This window comes from Anabrus simplex, chromosome 1 (genome assembly GCF_040414725.1).
Source record: "Anabrus simplex isolate iqAnaSimp1 chromosome 1, ASM4041472v1, whole genome shotgun sequence".
Taxonomy (NCBI): Eukaryota; Metazoa; Arthropoda; class Insecta; order Orthoptera; family Tettigoniidae; genus Anabrus; species Anabrus simplex.
The window spans coordinates 23345263-23366600 of NC_090265.1; the positions used below are offsets into that span (position 1 = coordinate 23345263).

At 38.5% G+C, this 21338-nt stretch overlaps 1 protein-coding gene across 3 annotated transcripts in view; it reads left to right on the top strand.

Moving 5' to 3' along the window:
* Window positions 1-21338, top strand: part of LOC136883385 (ankyrin repeat and SOCS box protein 3) — a 182034-nt gene that overhangs the window by 99809 nt on the left and 60887 nt on the right. For all 3 annotated transcript variants that reach the window (XM_068229859.1, XM_068229869.1, XM_068229862.1), the window contains exon 7: window positions 9528-9638. In XM_068229859.1, the coding sequence (XP_068085960.1) occupies window positions 9528-9638 (111 nt within the window). The remainder of the gene's footprint in view (window positions 1-9527; window positions 9639-21338) is intronic.

The window sequence follows — 21338 nt, forward strand, 5'->3', positions numbered from 1 at the left end:
TCTCATGCCTGCAAAATTGTAACACGTATTATTTATAGAAGAAGGGAAGGACAAGTTGAAACTGAGTTGGGACAAGGTCATTTTGGCTTCAGGAGCACGTGAAGCAATTCTGACTTTACGTCTGATCTTGGAGGACCGAAATAAGCAGGACAAACCCACATATATGGCATTTGTAGATCTAGAAAAGGCATTCGTTAATAATGATTGGACCAAGCTATTTGAGATTCTGGAGGTGATTGGGATCAGATACCAAGAAAGAAGAATTACCTACAATCTTCATCATCAATGTTCCACTCCAGTTGCCCAAGTGTGGTTAACAAGCCTCCTCCACTCCTTTCTGTCCTTCCACTTTTCCTGCTTCATTACTTCCGCCACATCCAATCCAGCTTCTCTAATGTCCTTCCAGATCTGATCCATCCACCTTCTTCTCAGTCTTCCAACTGGTCTCTTTCCCTTAACTTCTCTTTCTAATTCCCTTCTTGTTACCCGTTCCTTTCCCATTCTTTTTACATGTCCGAACCATCTCAGTCTTGCTTTCTGTATGTTCTGTTCTAACGGTTCAATATTTAGCTCTTCTCTGATTTTAATGCTGGCCCCGTGGTGTAGGGGTAGCGTGCCTGCCTCTGGCCCGGAGGCCCCGGGTTCGATTCCCGGCCAGGTCAGGGATTCTTCTCTGGACCTGAGGGCTGGTTCGAGGTCCACTCAGCCTACGTGATCAGAATTTAGGTGCTATCTGACAGTGAGATCACGTCCCCGGTCTCGAAAGCCAAAAATGACAGCCTAGAGTATGCGTTGTGCTAACCATGTGTCACATCATAATCTGCAGGCCTTCGGGCTGAGCAGCTGTCGCTTGGCAGGCTAAGGCCCTTTCAAGGGCATTAAGTGCCGTGGGGGGATGGGGGTCTGATTTTAATATTTTGGGATTTATCTCTTCTTGTCTTTTTAACCAATGTAAAAAATTTCATTTCTACTGCTTGGATCTTACTACCTTGTCTCTTATTAGTTACCAGCATTTCTAGTATGTATTATTTATTTATTTACATAGTTTACACCCACATTGGAGCACTTAAATCAATCCATATACACTACAGTCTTCACAATATTAGTTGTAATGTTTTCTCAACTTCCTCTTCTCTTCTTAATTTTTTCTGACCTGGACGCCCTCTCTTCATCTGTAATGGTTTACAGTTTTCGTTTGACTGTTTTTAATTTTAGTCTTTAATCTCTACTTCTCAGAATCCTCTTCTCTTTTCCCTCTGCAATTTGTTTCATTGTTATATTCAGCTCTTCTAAATCATTCTGGACTTCAACAAACCAGTTGTTCTTGGTTTTACTTTTCCAAAAGAAATTGAATAATTGTTTCAGTAGTCTGGTCTCTGGTAGTCTTACTATGTGTCTGAAAAAGGCAATTCTCCTCTTTCGCATTGTATCCACAATTGACTCATTTTCCCGATAGACTATTTCATTAGGCAGCAGTCTCCATTGTCCATTTACTTGATGTTTTTATTGATGATTGTCCTGATGATCCTTCTGTCTATTTTTTTGGATTTTATCCGTTGTTGCTTTGGTATTCAACTTAACTCTTTCCCGCGGATTGCGTAGTAAAGCGTACTGGAGTCGCACATTGTCTCCTGCGGGTTGCGTTGTAAAGCGTACTCGACTTTCAAACCGACTTCCTCTGCCATCTGTCTGCTAAACATATAATTTTTTGGAACCAGTGAATTCCCTAGGCTTCCTCGATACTACTGGCATGCACGGAATCCTAAAATAAAGTGTTCTTTTATACGTTTTCTTAGATAGAACAAACAGCTGACTGAATGTAAATACATTGCAGCAACATGGCTGCTCATAACCAGTTGAATGCGGAGGATATTTGTTACAAATTAGATCAATATGTTGACAAATGCAATGATAGTGAGTTTGATGTTGTAGGTATGATAATAAAAATGGTATGGGAAGCATTTGGGACAGGACATGAATCTGAGAGAAATCGAAATACGGCACAGGACAGGAAATGTTCATTCAGGTACCGTCTCCTTTTAAAATATTAGGCCTACTTGTAAAAAACATAATTATCAGTTTTAATTCTTCAGTTAATTCTGTTTCGGACTATGAGCCTCTATTTAATTACATAATAGCCTATTCCAACTAATGACAATTTATCTTCCAATCCCATTCAGTCAAAAATCGTTTATTGTTTGTATGTCCGAGAGGAAGCACGATTTGCTATCTAAATATCGTCATCCGACTGATCCCGAAAATGAAATAAATTTGGAGATTCAGGGTGAATTCCTGCGTTCTCTGCATTACCAAGAAAATAAGAGCCCCATCATGTCCTGCAATTTCTGACTTCAAGAACAAGCAGTTTAACATTATGCACCATGTTGGATGCTTCCTGATGTATAATTCTGAACAGGGGGGGATTGCGTGTAATTAGGTGATCTCATTATATCATTTTAGAATAACTATAGTGTATTTTCCATTGTTACAAAATTTGAAAGTGATATCTTAAGTGGTTTTTACAGAATAAATTATTTAGTGAAGGTACTCCACAACGATACCTGACAATCAAATTATTACTCTTGGTTTCGCCCGACAGTGAGTCAAAGATATTCCGTGGGAAAGGTTTAAACAGAGTTTCGCTTGCATAAGTTGCTTCAGGTTTAACTACTGAACCATAATGTTTGAATTTGGCGTTTATCGAGAGAGATTTCTTCTTATATGTTGACCATGTGACTCGTTGTGCTTGTCTCAGTTTTGATGTTCTGTATTCTATTGAGGCTTTCTCATTTAGGTTCCATGTTATAATTTCCCCAAGATACTTGAACTTTTTTACAACCTTAATTTGTTTGTTATCGTTTAGTTGAATGACAGGGGTGTCCACTCCAAAGGTTGGCATAATTTCTGTCTTTTCAAATGAAATTTGTAATCCCACTTTTGCTGCAATGTTTTCTAGATGTTCAATTTGGACTTTAGCCTCTTCCACATTATTTGCCAGTAGTGCAAGATTGTCTGCAATTGCTAAGCAGTTTAGTTTTATATTTCTACCAATCTTGATGTTCGGTTGGCATTTCTTTCTCCATTCTCGCATGACCTTCTCCAGTACACAATTAAACAAAATAGGTGAGAGACCATCCCCCTGCCGAAGTCCAGTTTTGATAGTAAATGGCTCTGACAATTCTCCTCTAAATTTAAATTTTGCTTTAGTATTCTTGAGAGTGATTCCAATAAGGTTGGTCAGTTTTCTGTTGGAAGGGCATTCAGTAATGACTCCCGATGAATACTGTCATAAGCTTTTTTGAAGTCAACAAAAGTGATGACTAGGTTCTTACTTCGAGCTCTTTGATGCTTCATAAGCCATTCTAATCCGTATGTTACAATTGGTATGAAATACTGTTTATATAATGTTAATTTCAAACTCTTGGGTACTTTGTCACCCCATAAAAGCTCTCTGACTTGATGATAAAATGTTGTACCTTTACTTGTCTGTTATTAATTTCAGGGTTGATTTCATTACTTCCAGTAATAATGCTACCCACATATGTAAACTGTTCTACATTCTCTAACCGTTCTCCGTCTATGTTCATTTTTCTCTTTTCCACAGTGCATGACTACAGTTTTCTTCTTTACTAATTACCATTCCAAACTCCTTCAGATTTTCATTCCAAATGTCCAGTCTCGTTTATACTTCCTTCTCCTTTTCCCCAAATCACCACATCATCTGCAAATACCAAAGCATTCACTTCATCGCTACTGATACTCTGTTTTACACGTTTTATGATTTCATCCATCAATATCATAAACAATAATGGTGACAGTGCACTTCCTTGCTTGAGACCTTTTTTTTTTTTGTATAGAATGTTTCAGAATCACCACTCCCCACTTGTACACTGCTTTTACTCTCATGATACAACATTTATATCTTGTTAATTAATGATTTTGGTACATTCCTTTTCCGTAGGCATTCCCATACATGTTTTCTCTTAATTGTATAATAAGCTATTTCCAAATCCAAAAATACGAAGAAGATTTCCTTATTCCTTTCCAGGTGTTTTTCCATTATCGTTCGCACTGTAAATATCAAGTCTATTGTTGATCTATTTGGTCTCGTCCAACATTCGTTCTCATTAGGGATTCTTCATTGGATTTTCATCCAGGTCTCATGTCAGTTCTTCTTCTTCTTCTTCTTCCTTTTTCTTCCGCTGTTCACCACACTTGCTGGGTCGCGGGTACGAACTATGTCGCACATGTGGATATGGCCCTGTTTTATGGCCAGATGCCCTTCCTGACGCCAACACTATATGGAGGGATGTAATCACTATTGCATGTTTTCTGTGGTGGTTGGTAGTGTAGTGTGTTGTGTGAATATGGGGCAGTAATAGATCTTATACATCACCTATTTATATTTCTTTCAGATCAAGTTCCTCACACTCTGATAAAGTGGATTTCCCAGTTGTTCATTTATCTGTTAAAAATTAATTTTTTAACTGTCCCATTATTTCTCTCCATTTATTCACGTATCTTTTCTCTCTGTCTGTTACTTGATTTTTATCCTTCCTTGGCCCTGGAACACATCTTGACTATCTGTGGCAGTAAAATATTATATCTTAAAAGCATTGTTGGAGAAATACCAACCCACAGCACATACACTGTATAACGTATACCAATGGTTGTGCAAACTATGCCAGGGAATTCTTGTTAATGATGCAGGTCAATCTCAAATTCTGAAATACATGAAATAAAACAAGAAGGGCCAATTATTTTATGTATGTATATTGATTTTAACATCACCGTCCACTGTTTTCAAGGGACATTGATTTTAAGTCATTCTCATGAATTTTTGTAAGTTTTTTAATGTATATTTTTTAGTTTATAAGAGAACGATTACTGTATTTACTCATGTATTAGACCTTTTCACGTAGTAGACTCCCGTGGCTTTTTGTCCCGCGCAGTGAAAACGCGTCAAAGTCATGCTGTGCATCTGTGTTTCGAAGTTAAGAAATGTCTGCCTCCATAGCGTAGGCCTAGTGCAGCTCTGATGACGTTGCAGAAATAGCTGAATAGTTTTGTATCCGACCCACGTAATGCAAGTACGCAGCAATCATGCTATATGTCTGTATTTTGTAGTTAAGAATGTACACCAGCATAATGGTTAGCACAATTAGCTGCTATTCTCACAGGCCTGAGTTCGATTCCCGGTATCGTACTGCTAAAGATTTAAGAATGGCAGGAAGGTTGGTATGCGGTAAAAATGGTACATGCAACTCCCCTCAATTGGTGGCGTGTCTAAAAAGAGCTGCATCACCACGGTTGTTGCTGTAGCAGGCAAGATCATTAACCAAGTCATCATCATCATCATCATCATTTCTTCGCTTCAGCAAGCCGGGTGCGGTTGTGTACGAGCCTCCTCCAGTTTGTTCTATCCATCCACAGATGTTGCTCATATATGCAATACCAGTTCACATCTCTTAGCACATTCACGCCCGTATCCGAGTTATTGCCTATAGCGCGTGACCATGCTGTGGACCGTATCCGAGTTAGCCCGGATAAGCGCAACCTTGAACTCGAGCCGTTCCTACGCAGCTGGGATCTATTTTGGTCACAAATATGTGCGAGAGAGATGAATGTAATACCCTTATGAATGTTTCTACTCACCGAAAACCACATGGCCATGGCGAGTTTCCCTCCCAATGCACTTTCTTTGTTTTTGTTTCTGAAGGTAGCCTAGCGCTCGTACAACTAGCTGCGTAGTTGGTTTGTGATTGCAGAAGCGTGTGTATAGTCACGTTCTGAAGTATAACTATGGCGTGTAGGGACAATATAAATGATGCAAGTGATGCGAATTTACAAAGCACAGTCTTTCAGCTGCTTGAAAATCATCTTGGCTGGGGGTATACAGTCTATATGGACAATTATTACAAATAGCGTTTGACTCGCGAAACAATTACGGGAACAGAACACTGCCGTATGGGGAACAATGCGGGCAAATAGGGGTGTACCAAAAGATCTAAAGGAACACCAGGCAATTCTCAAACGGGGTAAAAAGTGAACCCGACATACAAGTACAGTCACCTCTCTCCGAAATCTCAGCTCCATCTACATCATCAGCTCCAAGTCAACGTCCTGCAATTTTGCCGCCAAAAAGGGCACCGGCCAAGGATCCATCATTTAGGTTAGATGCGAAGAGAAAAGAGTATATTCTCTTAAAGTTTCCACCCTCAAATATAGACAAATTCCCCTGAAGAATGTGCAAAGTGTGCTTCAAAAATAAAATTATTAGTGAAACACGCTATTTTTTGGAATGTTTAGTGTTCCCATTCACCCAGGAAAGTGTGACATTACCTGGCACACCCTACAGAGATACTAGAGGACTTCATTAAGGTATGTGCAAAATTTTGTTTCCATATCTTGTTCAGTTTAGAACTTACTGTGAAAAGAATTCGTTGTTGTTTGCTCTGCCACTAACAGCTGGAATAGCTGGGCCAGCCCTTTAAATAGCCGCTCAGATGATGGGCGTGAATGTGTTAACTTGGGCCAATATAGGTAATTTTTGGTGAGAAGCAGGTTTAAAACGTGATTTTTAAAAAATCCAATCATAGCGATTGTTTCACTTGGCGACGTATCTAACAAATAATGTTATGAATTTACTAACTACTTTCATGATTCTTGGAAATGCCAAACAAAACATACTATGTCTTAATTTTTAAAATGGAGACAACGAACATACAAAATTAAACATTATGATAATAAAACGCATTATCGCTACACCTGTAGATATCCATAAATGCGGCAAACTTTCCTGTTATTTATTTTCCAATCAATCGATCATTCACTACTGATCTGCATTTAGGGCAGTCGCCCAGGTGGCAGATTCCCTACCTGTTGTTTTCCGAGCCTTTTCTTAAATGATTTCAAATATATTGTAAATTTATTGAACATCTCCCTTGGTAAGTTATTCCAATCCCTAACTCCCCTTCCTATAAACAAATATTTGCCCCAATTTGTCCTTTTGAATTCCAACTTTATCTTCATATTGTGATCTTTCCAACTTTTATAAACGCCACCCAAACATATTCGTCTACTGATGTCCTCCCACGCCATCTCTCCACTGACAGCTCGGAACATACCACTTACAATACCAATATAAATGGTCCGTTATTGGACATTATAAATTTTCCAGCTAACTCATTCCTGGTTGCCAGCGTTCTGCCCCAGTAAGCTAAGTTGGGCTCATCAGTTGGTAAATAGCACACCTTCCAAGACGCATGGCTAGTGCATACCGTGGAGACCACTGCGTAGGTTACTTGGAGCCACCAGCAGTGCCAGTGCACTATGAGAGTCTTTGTCTCATTACCAAAAATTGATGCCTGCCTGGCCACGACGTGATATAGATGTTGATTCCCATAGGGAACCTGAAATATTTATCCCGAATGAGTAAATTTATAATACCAATATAAATGGTCGTTATTGGACATTATAAATTTTCCAGCGAACTCATTGCTGGTTGCCAGTGTTTCGCTCCAGTGTGCTATGTTGGGCTCATCAGTTGGTAAATAGAACATCTATATCATGTCCAATAACGGACAAACTACATTGATATAAATTTACTCATTCGGGACAAATATTTCAGGTTCCCTGTGGAAATCAACATCTATATCATCTGATGGCCAGGCAGGCATCAATTTTCGGAAATGAGACAAAGTCTCTCATAGTGCATTGGCACTGCCGCTGGCTCCAAGTAGCCTACACAGTGGCCTCCACGGTATGCACTAGCCATGCATCTTGGTGGGTGACCTTGGTTATCATCATACCGTTGCCTACTCTCCATCTCACATTATCGAGGTCATTTTGCAGTTGCTCACTATCTTGTAACTTAATTACTACTCTATACAGAATAACATCATCTCAAAAAACCTTATCTCTGATTCCATTTCTTCACTCAGATCATTAATATATAAGAAAACATAAAGGTCCAGTAATACAGCCTTGAGGAATTTCCCTCTTAATTATTACAGGGTCAGATAGAGCTTCGCCTACTCTAATTCTCTGAGATCTCTTCTCTATAAATGTAGCCACCCATTCAGTCACTCTTTTTTCTAGTCCAATTGCACTCATTTTTGCCAGTAGTCTCCCATGATCTACCCTATCAAATGCCTTAGATAGGACAATCGTGATACAGTCCATTTGATCTCCTGAATCCAGGATATCTGCTATATCTTGCTGGAATCCTACAAGTTGAGCTTCAGTGGAATAACCTTTTCTAAACCCAAACTGCCTTCTGTCAAACCAGTTATTAATTTCGCAAACATGTCTGAAATAATCAGAAAGAATGCTTTCCCAAAGCTTACATGCAATGCATATCAAACTGACTGGCCTGTGATTTTCAGCTTTATATCTATCACCCTTTCCTTTATACACAGGGACTACTATAGCAACTCTCCATTCATTTGGTATAGTTCCTTCAACCAAACAATAATCAAATAAGTATTTCAGATATGGTACTATATCCCAACCCATTTTGTTTATTATATCTCCAGTTATTTTATCAGTTCCAGCCGCTTTTCTAGTTTTCAACTTTTGTATCTTACTGTAAATGTCATTGCTGTCATAGGTAAATTTTAATACTTCTTTAGTATTAGTCACCTCCTCTATCTGGACATTATCCTTGTAACCAACAATCTTTACATACTGCTGACTGAATACTTCTGCCTTTTGAAGATCATCGCATACACACTCCCCTTGTTCATTAATTTTTCCTGGAATGTCCTTCTTGGAACCTGTTTCTGCCTTGAAGTACCTATACATACTCTTCCATTTTTCACTAAAATTAGTGTGGCCACCAATTATGCTTGCCATCATGTTATCCTTAGCTGCCTTCTTTGCTACATTCAATTTCCTAATAAGTTCCTTCAATTTCTCCTTACTTCCACAGCCATTTCTAACTCTATTTCTTACATTATGATAATAAAGCGCTTTACCGCCACACCTGTAGATATTCATAAATGCGGCAAACTTTCCTGTTATTATTTTGCAATCAATCGATCAGTCACTACTGATCTGCATTTAGGGCAGTCGCCCAGGTGTCAGATTCCCTATCCGTTGTTTTCCTAGCCTTTTCTTAAATGATTTCAAATGATTTCGAATCCCACTGTCGGTATTCCTGAAGATGGTTTTTTGTGGTTTCCCATTTTCACACCAGGCAAATGATGGGGCTATACCTTAATTAAGGTCACAGCCGCTTCCTTCCAACTTGTAGCCCTTTCCTATCCCATTGTCGCCATAAGACCTATCTGTGTTGGTGCGACATACAGCAGGTAGCAAAAAAATCAAGTACTTCAGCTCTTTTGTTCTCTCTCTCTTCCCACATCAAGATTGTCAGGTTTGACACTTCAGTGAGTGTTGATGCCCTGCCCTTCTGTTGTATCGATCCAGGACAGCTCCCTACCTATACTTAGAAGAGTACTAGAAAATGTGATCTCCTTTCTCCTTGTATTTGTATTATTGAGACGGTGCAAACTCTGTTATAGATTGGTGAAGATTCTGCTGGAGGAAACGTCTCGGGACGTCATTTTGAAGAACAGTGCTTTGGCTCCCAGGCACCTGGTCAGTCTTCCTTGTCTGGCTATCGATGGCTGTTCGTAAGTAAGCACAGTTCATATATCCTTGTCTCTTCTTTCTGAAGTAAGGTCTGGAGCTATTAGGGAAGATAAGGGAAATCAGGAAGGGAGTGGATCTAATAATGTGGAAGGGTTTGAGTCTCTTGTCATGCGGTTTCCATAGGTAGGAATGTGGGGAAAGTGTGTGTGAATGAAAAGGTACCAGGGTAGTTTTATCTAGGAATTAGATTAACTCTACAAAGGCGAAGGTTTGGTTGTTACACGGAGGACCAACCGAGGGCTTCTGAGGCTCATTCAGAAACATTTGTAATAAACCTGGATTCTACTGTCACAAATTATTTATTTCTTTATTTATTTACTTATTTATTCATTCATTCATTCATTCATTGTGTGTATTGTCCCAATGAGCTATTAGCTCGAGGGAGGGGTTGTCCTTTACAGTTTTGGCTTTACAATTCATGGTAAAATTATTTAATATTCTTAATATAATATACGTTGATCACAACAATGTTAGCAGTACGATGGAGATAAGTAGCAGTTATATTTAACTGTGGCAATAATAATTAATACATTTCTATATATTTTTGTAAAAAAGAACTAGAAATGGACTTCTTAAAATACAGTGACAAAAAATCAGTACTCCTTAACTCAGTTGGCAATTTGTGGTATGATGCTGCAGCAGAATCTGGTGTACTATTTATTCCATACCTTGAAGAAGATCCGGCCAGTGTATATCTGATCTACTGACCTAGTTTGATAGTTATGAATGTCTTTCCTGTACCTAATTTCTGTGTTTAAGGAAGTCATATCATTTTTATATTTGTACATGAGTAGTGCTTCAGAGTATGTCATGCATTCTGACAGGTAAGATGTCCGTGTCCCTATATATCTCACCGTTTCCAGAAGTTGTATGTATAAATTAATCGTATGGCCTCTTTTTTTTTTTTTTTTTTAAGTATTTCCAAGTACATTTATTTCTTCTCTGTTGCACAGTTCTCAAATTACATTCATGTAAAATAGACGCGAGTGAATAAACGAGAAATAAATGCTTCTAAGCTGTTGTCTAGTTAATGCTATGTCTTGTAATCTTTTCAGCACTCCTATAACAGCAGTGATCTTTTCTTCTATATGAGTTAAATATTCTTTCCAGCTTAAATTTGTGTTCAGAATAAGACCTAAGTATGTAAATGAACAGACTCTTTCCACAATTTTAGTGTTTACTCTGTTTAAAGAGGTTGTTTCATAGTGGAAAAAAACATATACTATATTTACTTTTAGAAGTATTTAAAACGAGATTGTTTACTGTGACCCATTGTAGGAGAGTATCTAAATCTCTTTGTACTTTATCCATTATTTGTTCTGCAGTGGTATCTTTGTAAAAAAGGAAAATATCATCTGGAAATAACAGCAATTTACCATATACAGTAAAACCTCATATATTCAAAGTCGCTGGGATGCAAAAATTGGACTTCGAATTACATAATTTCGAATTAACCGCCAATTTGTAATTCAGAAATGCAAACGCTTGCCGTGTCACAAAATATACTAAGACCCATTACTACATGCAGTTAACTTTGATTTACAGTTTAAACCTTTCAAGTGCCATGGAAGAAACTGTTTCCGTAATGTATCCAATAGGGTGCATTTACAGCATTCAAATAATGCTCTTGGATAAATCAGTAGCAAACATAACCTCGTGCAACGAAAGAAAATAACACACAATTCAAAGACGAGGACAAATTATGCTGATTCCCCTGCGTAAATGCTTTATTTTTTGGATTGCTGTACAGTTTGCATTTTTAGGTGCCTCGTACTGGCACGGAAAGTGCCCGACGCCCTTAAAACATCGTGGCTTATCGAACTTCCCCATGACGAGGGGAGGAAGTCCCTCGCTTCCATGTGCACTGTGCATTGCAACTCGGTACAAGGTCCCCACCCTTGTACTATTTCTCAGCTAGCACCTCTCTCCTTTAAAACCGTAAGTCGTTCAGGTTTGGCATTAAAAAAGCAATGCAGTTTCATCAGCATTGACAATATTAATAATACCAATATAGGTGGTCCGTTATTGGACATTATAAATTTTCCAGCTAACTCATTCCTGGTTGCCAGCGTTTCACCCCAGTGTGCAAAGTTGGGCTCATCAGTTGGCAGATAGTACACCTACCAAGGCGCATGGCTAGTGCATACCGTGGAGGCCACTGCGTAGGCTACTTGGAGCCACGGGGAGTGCCAATGCACTGTGTGAGACTTTGTCTCATTTTCAAAAATTGTTGCCTGCTTGGCCATCAGATGATAAAGATGTTGATTCCCATAGGGTATATTGGTATACGAATATACAATTTCACTCGAACTTAGCAAATGTGAAGCACATTGTAGACACACTGAAGAGTGAGTGAAAGTGCAGAAAGCTACCCCTGCACGTTCCGGAAGACGCATTCTGTCATGACGCAAATAAATTTTGAAATTAAATTACTCTGTAAAATACTATTTTTTTTTTAATGTAAAGGCAGTTTTCAATAGGGATGTATAGAACTAGCACCGATAGAGTGCACTGCTGTTGTACTGGGTAAGCGCAATGCGCTCTTAATTTGTCTCCAGTGTACTCATGCCGCTAAATATCCATGAATTTAAGTTGTTATTTTCGTAACTATGCCGAGCTTTTGCAGTATTCCTCTTTGAAAAAATCAGGGAAGCCCATTTTTTCGTTTCACCAGTTTCCACAAAATAAAGAAATGAGGAAGAAATGGTTACATACTATTAGAAGGAAAAATTTCGGTGAGAAGAATCTGACCGAAAATATTAAAGTGTGTTCCCATTATTTTAAACCCGGTGACTTCACAAAAACTTTGTTGGGTAAGTGCGATTTACAAAGGGAAATAATTCCTATTTCCTACCTATAAACTAATTAGGCATTTTGATAACCAGCAAATTTATGCGTTTGTATTTAAAGGTGAGAGAGCAAGATTAAAAACGGGCGCTGTTCCATCGCTTTGTCCATGGAGCACGAACACAACAAAAACAAGGAAGAGGCCATACACCAGAAAATTGCCGGATTAACACGATAAGCCTAAACTATCGGAATATGCAGAAATGGCCTCCTTTGAAGTACGGGAAGAAATCGTAAATATACCCGAAGAAGTGAATGTTATATTTGTGACTCCCATTTTCAAAGACATCAGCAATCAAGAAATACTACAGGTAATTTGGTTGTTGAGTAAACAATGCGTAATCGTGATGTCATATTGCTTTATACAGGGTTTGTAGACGTCCAACATTGTAATATGGTGTTTGCTGTTCTGGGAGAAAACAGACTGTGTTTCTTCCTGACAGTTATGAAGCTAAGGACCAACAAATCTGACGAAGAACTAGGCTTTAACTTCGGAATCAATAAAACTACTGTTGGGAGAATATTTAATGTTTGGATTAATTTCATGTACTGCCAATTTAAAGAGTTGAACATTTGGTCTGATAGATAAATTGCCCCCTTGCTTTTAGACAGAAATACCCCTCAACTAAAACAGCCCCTTTGCTTTTAGACAGAAATACCCCTCGACTAGAGTTATAACTGGTGCAACTGAGATTATACATAGCAAAACTTGTTCCAAGGGCAAACATTCCACTTTCATAGGGCAGGGGGATGCTGAAAAGTTTATACATTTTGGCTGCATGTTTCTGAACACTGAATAATACCAGTCCTGGGGAAGTGCTCTAAGGCGTAGCTTACAGCAGCAATATGCTTACAACATGCCTTGGGGCCTGCTCCAGAAAAACACTCACATTCCCCTCCTGTAATGTCACCAGATACTCCTAAAATAAGCTTCACATTATATGTCTTATGTTTTGTGTACTCGGATTTCACAGCACTGCATTTTATAATTTCACCCGATTGAAATTAACCTTTTATAAACAAAACAAATTCACTGAAAAGTCTGTATCTAGCATAACACAATGATTTGTAGTTGGAAACAGGTGCTCCATCTATTTCCGATTTTCTGAATATGAAATAATCCATCAGATGCAAATTTGTGATAGTGATCTTCACCTTATGGCTGATGGTTAAATATTCAAAGGAACCGGCACTGGGAAACTGAAGAATATTCACATGCCTTTGGTGGTGGAAAAAAGGCTGTATCTTCAGTTTCATGTAAGCCATCAACCTTAAAAAAATGCATGATTCGAAGTCTATAAGCCACGGGAGCAAGTCCGTGTTTAAATATCTATTTATGATTTAAGTCTTGTGGAGGTACATTTATATATTTATATATTTATCAGTGTACAATACTCAGGTAATTGTAATCATCAGAAAAAGGCATGCTGCATCCTATTTATTATTTGAATAATAAAGCGTGTTAGAATTTTCTAACTACCGCTGTACTAATTCTTCCTTCCTCCCGCTAGTTTTAGCGTCTCTGCTCCGTAGCTCATTTTGCATCTGTTTAAGGCTTAAACGCTGAAAATCGTCCGTAATATTCTAGAGGATATACCTATACAATTAATTAATATAGTCTTGGAGTAAAATTAGAGAAGATACAATCGGCTTTAGCTCAGAAAACTCGGTCACATTCTATACATTACTTACAGCTGACTGGGGTAAACATAAGGCGATCGCCTTGCGCTTACCCAGTAGTACACGAGCGCTATCTGGCGTGAACTTTCTCTGCCTAATCCCTATTAAAAGTCTGAATTTCGGTAATGGGACAGACATTGTATTTTTTAAATTACAAATCATCCGTATTTCGAATTAAACAATTTAAATAACATGCAAAACCGTACCTCATGTTTCCAGGAACAAGAGCTTCTTCGAATTAGGTGGGATTTTTAATTAACCAATTTCGAATTATCGAGGTTCTACTATAGTGCAAGTTTTCCTATATTGTTTATAAATAGCAGGAAGAGTATTGGTCCTAGTACTAAACCCTGACGGACACCAAATGTAACTGTTGTTTCTAGGGCAATCGTATCATTCAAAAATACATATTGTTTTTTTGCTATTAAGTAACTTTGGAACCACTTTATCAAACGCTTTCTCTAGCTCAATGAAAAGGTTTGCAGCAATTTTGTTGTTTTCGAGAGAATTTTGTATCAGGGTGCTGCAATGTGGAAGAAAGCCATATGATTTTTAGGGAAAAAGTTGCACGATTTTAAATAATCCATGAATCTTACTTTTACTACCGACTCGAGTAATTTTGCAAAGGAAGACAAGATACACTTGCCCACTTTTAAAAACTGGTATAGTCCTAGCAATTTTACAAGGCGTGTGTTTTAAGTAAGGTCTGTTTGAAAATAAGTACACAACAAAAGGTTATTTCAAAAAAAGTAAATTTATTTTCAGAAAGTACAAACTTCACTCTATTTTTTGACATAGTTGCCAAGTTTGTTCAAACACTTATCATACCTCTTAACAAATTTTAAAATACCCTCTTCATAGAAACTTGCCGCCTGCTCCGATAACCAAGAGTTCACTGCTGTTTCCATGTCGTCGTCATCATTGTAATGATTGCCACTGAGGTGATGTTTGAGGTGAAGGAACAGATGGTAATCACTCAGCGCAAGATCAGGACTGTAGGGTGGGTGGTCTAAAACTTCCCAGCCAAAGCTGTCCAATAAATCGCGGATCTGACCTGCAGTGTGAGGTCTTGCATTGTCATGGAGAAGGACAATTCCCTTTATCAGCATGCCGAGTCTTTTGTTTTGAATCGCTCTGCGTAGCTTTCTCAGGGTTTAGCAGTATGCTTCTTCAATCAATCACTACTGATCTGCATATAGGGCAGTCGCACAGGTGGCAGATTCCCTATCTGTTGTTTTAGTAGCCTTTTCTTAAATGATTGCAAAGAAATTGGAAATTTATTGAACATCTCCCTTGGTAAGTTATTCCAATCCCTAACTCCCCTTCCTATAAACAAATATTTGCCCCAATTTGTCCTCTTGAATTCCAACTTTATCTTCATATTGTGATCTTTCCTACTTTTAAAGACACCATCCAAACATACTCGTCTATTGATGTCCCCCCACGCCATCTCTCCACTGACAGCTCGGAACATACCACTTACATGTTATAATTCTCATGTTAGGTCCGTATTGAAACGTACGTAAATACAAAGTATGTTACAAGTGTTTATTTAAATATCCACCTATTCAATACAAAGAGATCTTTTTAGAAATTAAATATTAATATAAAATGTTAAGGGACATGTTTCGCCCATATTAAGGGCATCATCAGCCTCAAATTCAAACCTGTATGGTGAAAAATCAGGATCCTGATTGCTCTTACAAGCCATAAAAAGAGGATATCATTATAGGTGTCAGTCTAAACATACAAAATATTAGAATGTCCTTGGCTAAAATTGCAGTATCAAGCTGCATGTCATAAGTTCACATGAATATACTTTCCGGAGCGTTGAAAAACTTGTTGGGGTAGGGCAGTAAACAGCTCAGTCTTTATAATGAAACAGAAATGTGCCTCCTTGAAGATGATAAGAAAAAGCAAAGCTGATGTCAATATCGTATGTTGTGATAAGACAACAGATCTCTTAAATGGCTGTTCAGCTGCCTATAGTCTATGTAACTGGCTGAAGGAGTGAAAGTCGAATGTGTTATGATAAGATAACGGTCTTCCTTACGTAATTGTAGGAGCAAGGAAAAAGCATTCGGTTGTCTATAGATGTATTTATCTTATTTGAAGGACGAAAGTCGAAGGTTTATCGACGTTGATAGAGCTCTTTGGTGTAAAGTCTGTAACAAGAGGAGAGTGAATGCTTAGGAAGGTATTTTTGAAGAGAATGTGGGTTTAAAGAAAGGTAAAACATGGAAAATGTATAAAAACACTTACCCTTTCGTCTGTCCGACCATGTAAATCTCTCGCAACCAACAACACATAAACTTAACGCTCCGCCTACCCCCTCCCCTCAATCACACCCTCCTCCGCCAATCTCACATCGATACAATACCAGAAGTACAAGTGTCAGTCATTCAACGCTACCATAGCAACTGCATTAACAGTCAAAGAAATAAATGAACCTACACATAACGTTATTTTTCTTCAACTGACCTTTCCATAACTGATTTACATCTTCACAGATGAAAGGGTAAGTGTTTTTATACATTTTCCATGTTTTACCTTTCTTTAAACCCACTTTCTCTTCAAAAATACCTTCCTAAGCATTCACTCTCCTCTTGTTACAGACTTCACACCAAAGAGCTCTATCAACGTCGATAAACCTTCGACTTTCGTCCTTCAAATAAGATAAATACATCTATAGACAACCGAATGCTTTTTCCTTGCTCCTACAATTACGTAAGGAAGACCGTTATCTTATCATAACACATTCGACTTTCACTCCTTCAGCCAGTTACATAGACTATAGGCAGCTGAACAGCCATTTAAGAGATCTGTTGTCTTATCACAACATACGATATTGACATCAGCTTTGCTTTTTCTTATCATCTTCAAGGAGGCACATTTCTGTTTCATTATAAAGACTGAGCTGTTTACTGCCCTACCCCAACAAGTTTTTCAACGCTCCGGAAAGTATATTCATGTGAACTTATGACATGCAGCTTGATACTGCAATTTTAGCCAAGGACATTCTAATATTTTGTATGTTTAGACTGACACCTATAATGATATCCTCTTTTTATGGCTTGTAAGAGCAATCAGGATCCTGATTTTTCACCATACAGGTTTGAATTTGAGGCTGATGATGCCCTTAATATGGGCGAAACATGTCCCTTAACATTTTCTTCTTCTTCTTCTTCTTCTTCTTTTATGACCACATAGGATCACTTTAGTCAGTCCGTCGTTCAGGTCTCTTTGAAGGGATTGTTCGGGCTTTGCGGTCCTCCCAGTACTTCTTCAGACGCTCCGATCTTCGTGCCCTTTCCTCAGTTGAACATTTTATAATAATATTTAATTTCTAAAAAGATATCTTTGTATTGAATAGGTGGATATATAAATAAACACTTGTAACATACTTTGTATTTACATACCACTTAGTCAAGCAGCTCGTCTCCTTTCTCCCAAGTCTTCCCAGCCCAAAATTTTGCAACATTTTTGTAACGCTACTCTTTTGTCGGAAATCGCCCAGAACAAATCGAGCTGCTTTTCTTTGGATTTTTTCCAGTTCCTGAATCAAGTAATCCTGGTAAGGGTCTCATACGCTGGAACCATACTCTAGTTGGGGTCTCACCAGAGACAAATATGCTCTCTCCTTTACATCCTTACTACAACTCCTAAATACTCTCATAACCATGTGCAGAGATCTGTACCCTTTATTTACAATCATATTTATGTGATTACCCCAATGAAGATCTTTCCTTATATTAATACCTAGGTATTTACAATGATCCCCAAAGGGAACTTTTCAGCCCATCAACGCAGTAATTAAACCTGAGAGGACTTTTCCTATTTGTGAAACTCACAACCTGACTTTTATCCCCGTTTATCATCATACTTTTGCCTACTGTCCATCTCACAACATTATCGAGGTCATTTTGCAGTTGCTCACAATCTTTTAACTTATTTATTTCTCTGTACAGAATAACATCATCTGCGAAAAGCCTTATCTCTGATTCCACTTCTTTACACATATCATTGATATATATATAAGAAAACATAAAGGTCCAATAAAACTGCTGCCTTGAGCAATTCCCCTCTAAATTTTTACAGGGACAGATAAAACTTCACCTACTCTAATTTTCTGAGTTCTATTTTCTAGAAACAGAGCCACCCATTCAGTCACTCTTTTGTCAATTCAAATTGCACTCATTTTTGCCAGTAGTCTCCCATGATCTACCCTATCAAATTCCTTAGACAGCTCAATCGCAATACAATCCAATTGACCTCCTTAATCCATGATATCTGCTATATCTTGCTGGAATCCTACAAGTTGGGCTTCAGTGGAATAACCTTTCCTAAACCCAAACTGCCTTCTATCAAACCAGTTATTAATTTTGCAAACATGTCTTATATAATCAGAAAGAATGCTTTCCCAAAGCTTACATACAATGCACGTCAAACTGACTGGCCTGTAATTTTCAGCTTTATGTCTGTCACCCTTTCCTTTATATACAGGGACTACTATAGCAACTCTCTATTCATTTGGTGAAGTTCCTTCATGCAAACAATAATCAAACAAGTACTTCAGATATGGTACTATATCCAAACCCTTTGTCTTTAGTATATCCCCCGAAACCTTATCAATTCCAGCTGTTTTTCTAATTTTCAACTTTTGTATCTTACTGTAAATGTCATTGCTGTCATAGGTAAATTTTAATACTTCTTTAGTATTAGTCACCTCCTCTATCTGGACATTATCCTTGTAACCAACAATCTTTACATATTGCTGACTGAATACTTGTGCCTTTTGAAGATCCTCGCATACACACTCCCCTTGTTCATTAATGATTCCTGGAATGTCCTTGGAACCTGTTTCTGCCTTAAAGTACCTATACATACTCTTCCATTTTTCACTAAAATTAGTGTGGCCACTGATTATGCTTGCTATCATGTTATCCTTAACTGACTTCTTTGCTAGATTCAATTTCCTAGTAAGTTCCTTCAATTTCTCCTTACTTCCACAGCCATTTCTAACTCTATTTCTTTCCAACCTGCACCTCCTTCTTAGTCTCTTTACTTCCCTGTTATAATATAGTTGATCTTTACCATTCCTTTCCACCTTTAAAGGTACAAACCTATTTTCACATTCCTCAACAATTGCTTTAAACCCACCCCAGAGTCTGTTTACATTTTTATTTTCAGTTTTGCACTGATCATAATTACTTATTAAAAACTCCCTTATGCCTGTTTTATCAGCCATATGGTACTGCCTAATAGTCCTAATTTTAATATCTTCCTTTCTTTCACATTTATTTTTAATTACCACAAAAACAGCTTCGTGATCACTAATACCATCTATTACTTTGGTTTCTCTATAGAGCTCATCTGGTTTTACCAGCACCACATCCCTCTAGTTGGTTCCATCACTTTCTGAATCAGGTGCCCTTCCCATATTAACTTATTTGTCATTTGTTGGTCATGCTTCCTGTCGTTCGCTTTACCTTCCCAATTGACATCTGGCAAATTCAGATCTCCCGCTACAATCACATTTCTTTCCATGTCGTTTCCCACATAGCTGACTATCCTACCAAATAATTCCGAATCCGCATCAGTGCTACCCTTTCCCGATCTGTACACTCCAAATATATCAAGTTGCCTATTATCTTTAGAAATGAGCCTTACACCTAGAATTTCATGTGTCTCATCTTTAACTTTTTCGTAGCTTACAAATTCTTCTTTCACCAGAATGAAAACTCCCCCTCCCACCTTTCCTATCCTATCTCTACAATACACACTCCAGTGCCGTGAGAAAATTTCTGCATCCATTATATCATTTCTCAGCCATGATTCAACTCCTATTACAATATCTGGTAAGTATACATCTATTAAATTAATTCGATTCCTTTGTTTACAATACTTCTACAGTTGAGCACTAACATTTTTATGTCATCCTTACTTGATTTCCAGTTCCCTGTTCGCTTAACACCGCTCCCTAGGCCACTCCGTTTCCCTGAATGTACCTGCCTATAACCCTTCTAAACAAGTTTCCTAACTTAGACGTACCGCTGCGGTTTAAGTGAAGGCCATCTGAGCGCAGATCCTTATCTCCTACCCACCCATTAGGATCTAGAAATTTCACTCCCATTTTCCCACATACCCACTCCATAGTCTCATTTAAATCCCCAGTCACCTTCCAGTCAGTATCCCTCCTACACAGTATTCCACTGATAACAATCTCCGCTTCCTTAAACTTCACTCGTGCTGCATTTACCAGATCCCACACATCTCCAACTATGTTGGTACGTATATCAGCTTGCCTTACGTTGTTGGTACCAACGTGAAACACTGCCACCTTCTCCTTTCCCTCCTCCTTCCCTTCTACTTTCCTCAACATCTGCCTTAACCTAATTCCTGGATAACACTCTACCCTGGTACCCTTTCCTCCACACACTTTCCTGACATGTCTAACAATAGAATCCCCCATGACCAGAGCATCAACCCTACCCACCTCATTTGATCCCCTCCCCTGCTGGTCAGTCCTGTCTTTCCTGACAGCTGCAGAAGCTATTTCCTCCTCCCTTTTCTCCATCCCATGACCCTGTTCCACCTGTCTTTTCCTATCCACTACTCCACATTTCCCTTTCTCCTACCTCTTCCCTTTCTCCTACTTCCAAAGTTCTCGGCAACAATTCCCTGTTCCTCATCTTCCCTCGGTTGTTCTACCTGCAGTGATAGTGGTTCCTCGTTGCATGAAGTCGACCAACAAAACACTATGCCTATCCCAAAACACCAACACCAAGATTTTGCACTGAGACAGATTCTGTTTGGCCTTCACCTTTACAGGCGAGTGTGTGTGTCTCCATTCCATGCTCTGTTGCTTTGATTCGGGCGTGATATGCGAAACCCATGTTTCGTCTCCAGTTACGATCTGACTCAAGAAGCCGTCACCTTCTTCGTCATAACAAGTCAAGAACTTCATCGCACACTCAAATCTTTGGTTTTTGTGGTCCTCTGTTAGGAGTTTCGGGACACAACGGGAGCACAGTTTCCTAAACTTTAGGTGTTCAGAAACAATGTTGTAAAGCACTGATCTCGACATGTCAGGAAATTCGTTTGAGATACCTGTTATTGTGAAGCGCCTGTTCTCACGAATCTTCGCTTCAACT